Source organism: Electrophorus electricus, chromosome 3 (assembly GCF_041902795.1).
Source record: "Electrophorus electricus isolate QZ-2024a chromosome 3, ASM4190279v1, whole genome shotgun sequence".
Taxonomy (NCBI): domain Eukaryota; kingdom Metazoa; phylum Chordata; class Actinopteri; order Gymnotiformes; family Gymnotidae; genus Electrophorus; species Electrophorus electricus.
In genome coordinates, this window is record NC_137499.1 from 41,689,491 (window position 1) to 41,695,978 (window position 6,488).

Sequence of the window (6,488 nt, forward strand, 5' to 3'; positions counted from 1 at the left end):
CCTTTCCTGCACAGACTTCTGCAATTTGACTTTAATTGGCCAGGCTTTTTGTTGTTGTTGAAGCCAGAAAATGCCAAAGATATTTTCTTGAAGTGATTTTTCTTTAGTGTAGTGTCTGTAATCTCTAACCAGTCATCCACTTATCAGGTCTTTCACAAGTATAGTTTTATACATTTGTGAATTTACCTGTCACAGACTTCTGAGTGGATTTGTCATGTATGCTGCTTGATGGAGATTAGGATTGTGTCACAGTAATCTGATGCAAGAAAATTAGTGAGTGTAGTGGTCACCAGTCAAACTGTAACCAGACGAATGACTCGCTGGACAACTGACTATTCATATTATTCTGATTTCCCTGCAATTCTAGGATAATAGTGTGAACGGATATGACTGGATAATACTGAACAGATATAACTGGATAATAGTGAACGGATTTGACTGGATAATAGTGTGAACGGATATGACTGGATAATTGTGAACGGATATGACTGGATAAGAGTGAACAGATATGACTGGAAAATAGTGAACAGATATGACTGGATAATAGTGATTTCTGTAGAATGTTTTGAACAGATAACAACTGACATATTTGGTCAGTGAAATGCAATCTTAAGACTGCAGGCTGTGGGACGAAGCATGGTGGAGGGACTGAGTGGTGTGTGTGTGTGTGTGTGTGTGTGTGTGTGTGTGTATCTGTGTGTAGGCTTGGACTTCCACGAGGACCTGCACCGCATTGGCGCCAAGGAGGGTCTCAAGGGCAGGAAGCTGCAGAAGGCCATGGAGAGTTATGCCTGGAACATTACGGTTCTCAAGGTGAGCATGCCCCCAAGTGTGTGTGTGTGTGTATGTGTGTGTGTCATGGTTCTCAAGGTGACTGTGCCTGAGTGTGTATGTATGTGTGTTTGTGTGTGTGTGTCACAGTTCTCAAGTTGACCATTCCCGAGTGTGTGTGTCAGGGTTCTCAAGGTGACCGTGCCCCTGAGTGTGTGTGTGTGTGTATGGATGTGTGTGTGTGTTGAATGTATGGTCCAGCATTACTATATCCACTCAAACATGATTCCAGCTGTCTGGTCCAAGTTTCCAGACTGTGGTGTGTATCCACAGTTTGTTAGCATGTTATAGTGCAGTTCTGGACGGTTTCTGTACAGAAGTTAATCAGACTCAAAGTTCCAAGCACACAAGACCCGCTGGATCAGACACTAAGCCTCAAGCCAATGCAGCTCTCTATTCTCATACTAACATTGCACTCATAAATTGGTGCTGATTACCAACTTCATCATTAGACATCTTTATTTGTGTCATTTAACCCTAACCCTTAACCCTTAACCCTTAACCCTAACCCCTAACCATGCAGCAGTTCTACTCCTTTGCTTCAACTGCACCACATCCCATCGAGGACTCAGATCCCAGCAATTTTGGATGTTAATCGCAGCTTCGTGGTTACAAGTGTGACTGCACAGGCGGTTGGTCTCAATTTAGAGCAGGCTAGGACATGCACAGTAGAGTCCCCACCAGGTCTTATTCTCTTATTGTTTTCTGTGAATGAGGGATGGGAGTGTTTGGTGTGCAGGGTGTGCATGCAGGGTGTGCGTGGAGGTGGGTGTGGTTTATTTGGTGATTTTCTTTTTTTTAATTGGTGTCCTAGTAACTGAATCAGAGACATTGAGACATTAATGACTAAGGAGAACTAAAAGACACTACAGTATATCTCTAGCATGTCTCTCTGTGCCTTTCTTTCTATTCATATCCTTCATGCACACACACACACTGTGGTCTACTTTTACCTATCCTCTGTGCTCTGCAGAGGACCTAATTTCATATGCATATTAAACTGACAGCTCAGCTGAGTTCACACTGAACCACAGGTTTCCTGGATCATGTCCCGGGGGGGGGGGGGGGGAAGACAAATGGACAGGATGGAGAAAAAGAGCATGAGTGTGTGTCACAGCTGGCCTCCTGTACTCTATCCAGTCTCACAAAGCACATCTACACACACACACACACACACACACACACACACCTTGTTTGTACTTTGTTGCATTCAGCAGTGATATTCCCTTCAGTTATTGCTGAAGTGTTACAAAAAAACACTAAGAAAAACACTGACAGGAACACTGCCAAACAGAAACACTGACAAGAGCACTTACAGAAAGACTCACAGGAACACTGACAGAAACTCACATGGACACAGAGAAACACTCACATGCACTCTCACATGCACTCTCACAGAAACACTCACAGAAACACTCAAGAACACTCACAGGAACACTCACAAGAACACTCACAGGAACACTCACAGGAACACTTCCCTTGTTTGATGAAGCTGCTTCAGTTACCCCTCTGGTGACTAACATCTCGGATGTGTTCTGTAAGACTGAGGCACTAAGAGTTCCTGTGGAATCCCAGTATGTCTGGTTTTCTGGTGACGTGTCCTCTACCCACAGTCTAAAAGGCTGTGCACATCGTGCCCACATACATAATTCATCTGTTTTAAAATATATCATTTATTTATTTCAGAAGATATTGCCTATCTAGGTCACGGATTCTGCAGCGTGTGTATACCACATACACTCTGCAGCCTACACAGTTTAGGCTGGCAGTTTAGAAGCACAGTGTACTGAATGTATATCACCACTAATTCAGCTACACTGGCTGGTACCAGTTACAAGAGTCCCCTCTCCGCTCCTCGCCTCCTCTCACCTCCCCTGGTCTGTCTGAGTCACACTAACAGTCTCTTGACTAAAGTTAGCTGTGTCCTAGGCCTACTTTTACGATGCTTTACAGAAACAAAGTGGAGAGAGTTCTAGTGTCCTTGATGAGAGAGATGTGTGTGTGTGTGTGTGTGTGTGTGTGTACTTGTGTACAGGAATGCGTGTGTGTGAGTGGTCAGGATTTAAGGTGTCTCCATTCATTAATCCCAACCCAAATGCCAGATTCAAGAACATGTTGATTTACTCATGATTCGCACACGCACACACACACACACACACACACACACACACACACACACACACACACACACACACAGATCCCTAAGTGGTCCCTTTTGCACTGTCCTTGGTATCTGTCATCTCTCGAATGTTCCTGACTGCACAACACAGCTGCTCTCCGCAGTGCTGCAGTCTAAACAGGCTGACTGTTCTCCTGCAGCACAGTGACCCCTGCAGGAGGAAGGCAGCCGCTGCATGCACACTGTAAATATTACTGGTTAATGTAAAAGTAATTGTGACAGCTTACCTTAGTCCTAAGGCTTGTCCTTAAGCAAGTGTCATGTGAAACTGAATCTTGTTTTATAATGTTATGATATGAATGGAGAAACTGTTCAAGTCCACTGAACAGAAACCACTGAACTAATGACACCAAGACAAAAAAGAATGTCAAAATGACTAATATTTAGTATTTATATATTTTTTGTACCTCTCTCTCTCTCTCTCTCTCTCTCTCTCTCTCTCTCTCTCTCTCTCTCTCAGGGTCAAGCAGACCTGCTGAAGCATGCTAAGGGAGAGGCTGTGGACACTGTGAGGCAGATCCACTGTGCTGCTCACTCCAGTGGCCTGGCCAAGAACGGTGCCGCCACGCTGCACACCCCAAACGCCCCGCCCACCTGGCCCACACAAAACGACCCGCCCACCCTGCACACCCCAAACGCCCCGCCCACCTGGCCCACACAAAACGACCCGCCCACCCTGCACACCCCAAACGCCCCGCCCAACTGGCCCACACAAAACGACCCGCCCACCCTGCACACCCCAAACGCCCCGCCCAATTGGTCCACACAAAACGACCCGCCCACCCTGCACACCCCAAACGCCCCGCCCACATGGCACACACAAAACACCCAAAACGCCCCACCCACCTGGCACACACAAAACACCCCACCCATCCTGCACAATCATAACGCCCCACCCACCCCACACATCCAAAACACCCTGAACAGCCATAATGCCCCGCCCACCCAGCACTCCCCAAACACCGCACCCATGCAGTCTGCCCCACCCCTGCTTCCCCCTCACCCACGCCAACTTTGCCCCTTGCACACCATCCCTGAGATAGAGCCCCATGAGGCAGACACCAGCGCCCCTTGCTGACATACATGCAGAAGCACACAGAGACAGCGAGAGAGAGAGAGAGAGAAGAACAGACAGGGGAATCTTCAGGCTCACAGGACAGAAAGCTTTCCAAGAGGGGAGTTGGAGGAGAGGGAATTTAAAGAACAGACTGGAATTGGTCAGTGTCTATTTCTGTCTGGCTGGCAGTGATTTCTCATGAGGCACTAGCCATTACCCACAATTCCCTGCTGAGGGCTGAAGAGTGTATACACTGCAGACGACTCCACCGGCATGTACCGCTAGGACCTGACAGGCAGTGCTAGTGAAACCATAACAGCTTAGATTAGACCAAACAGAGCTCTGAACCCACACAAGCATGTGACATCACGGCATCTCCACACTCGTCCTCACTGATCTGTGCATATCGTAGGCTAATGCTTCAGGCCCAGTTTAACCCACCACTGTACCCCAGGCCCTATCCCTAACCCTAATCTATGGAATCCAAGGCCCTAACCCTAAACCTAATCTGGTGGATCCTGCTTTCTGGCCATCTGTATTGCACCACTGTGGCCTGACAGACTGCAGGACCATTTCAGCTGTGTGGACCAGAAAAATTCCCCCAGGCTCTGAGCTGAACACAACTGCTGTGTGGATGAGGAGAGAGCTACACGTGCAGACGAGAGTACGTGAAGAAACAAGAGACTTCAGTACAGACGTACCTCCTTAAACACACACTCATATATACACACAAACACACTGACACACACAACCACACACACACACACACACACACACACACACACACTCACTCTCTGTGTGTGTTGTGCCTTCTCCTGCTCATCTGAGTGATATCTGTCACTTTTATACACGTAAACCTTTCACACTGGACGTTTAACCAGGGACGCAGCGTTTGAAAGTGTCTGCGTGCGTGCGTGAGATCCGTCTGTGTTTTACGTTGGCATACTTTAAACTGGAACTTGGACTTTGAAAATGAGACTTGGAAAATCAGATTACTGCAGAGAACTGAGAAGACTTTGCTTTGAATAAAACTTAAAACAGCACTGAGATTCACACAAGCAAATAAACAATAAATGAAATAAATAATTTTAGGACTAACTTTCCAGTCTAGGTTAGCACACTTCACAACACAGAAACACTGTTTGTGAATGAAGTAAATACTGTATTCACTACTGTTATTATTGTGAGTAGATATAATTGATATTGCAGTTATTTTATAATAATGTACATACACAATGATGTCATATTGTAACCTGTGGTTCGTTTAGCTGAGAATGGAAAAGGTGAAAGGTTATAGGGAACATGTAATGTGACCTCTGCAGTAATACACCTCATCAGTTTTCCCTCATTTATAAAGCACATGATGTGTTATAAAAAATGACTGGCACTAGAAATAATTGTTTCTTGTCATTTATTTCCATTTGCAGTTTTTGTTTGTTTGTACAATACTGTATAACCCGTTCAGATGATCCATGCAGTTCCTACAGGTGTAAATAAATTTTGTGAGCTCCTTATATCCCAGATATGAGTTTAGTGTAGCTGAATTATATTCCAGGAGGAAACGCAGGGATGATCTGGACAAAAATCTCATCAGCACTGGGGCTCCAAGGCCATAATTCAGATGGGTGCTGGACTTCCTCACACTCTTGCTCTAAACATCAGTCCCTAAATTTCATATGCTTAGTTTTAGAAAAATGTTTACATTTTACATTTTCTACCCAGTAAATCAAAATGAAAAAAATACCCATGGCTACACAGTCACAGAGGAGGCTGAGAGCTAACCAGTGACATTCTCCGATGGTAGGAAAACTGACCAATCAGAATCATGATGCAAATTCTGAAACACCATTCACATCTCATAGAAGGTCCAGAGGAGAATCTACTCCTGGTCTGAGTCGTCTCTTAGGGTTAGCCCTAACTGTATTGGATGCAAGATTTTCTGGTAACAACAACTGCCATGGATGGTTAGGGGCAGTAGTAAAACTACCCTACTGGTAATCAGAAGGTTGTCAGTTCAAGTCCCACCACTGCCAGGTTGCCACTGTTGGGCCCCTGAGCAAGACCCTTAACCCTCAGTTACTCTGTGTTTAGTCAGAATTGTAAGTCACTTTTGATGAAAAGCATCAACTAATTGCTGGAAATGTAACATAAAAGATTTAAAATAAAATTTGTCTCCTTCCATGTTGAGAACAAATGATGTCAGCTACTTAACTGGATCTTGTGACTCGGTCATTTTTTTGAGAATAGCATAGCAGAGAAATTGAACAAACATGTTACTGTGTTTAGGTAACAATACTCTTCATTAGCCACTGCTAATCCAGACACACATTTTTATTTTTTAAATCTGCATGTATGTGTTTTTATAAAACTAAACATTCCCCTGCACAGCCATCTCGCATCTAATTGCAGAGTCCCTAGGTG

The 6,488-nt window shown here is 45.0% G+C and overlaps 1 protein-coding gene across 3 annotated transcripts in view; it reads left to right on the forward strand.

The window, feature by feature from the left end:
* The window catches only part of plcl5 (phospholipase C like 5), a 32,261-nt gene extending 26,005 nt beyond the window's left edge, over positions 1-6,256 (forward strand). For 2 of the 3 annotated variants that reach the window (XM_081711652.1, XM_081711653.1), the window contains exons 5-6: positions 704-813; positions 3,471-6,256. In XM_081711652.1, coding sequence (XP_081567778.1) covers positions 704-813; positions 3,471-4,088 — 728 coding nt within the window. In that variant the 3' untranslated portion in view covers positions 4,089-6,256. The remainder of the gene's footprint in view (positions 1-703; positions 814-3,470) is intronic. The other variant, XM_027032037.3, reaches the window with a different exon arrangement.
* Positions 6,257-6,488: the final 232 nt, after the last annotated feature.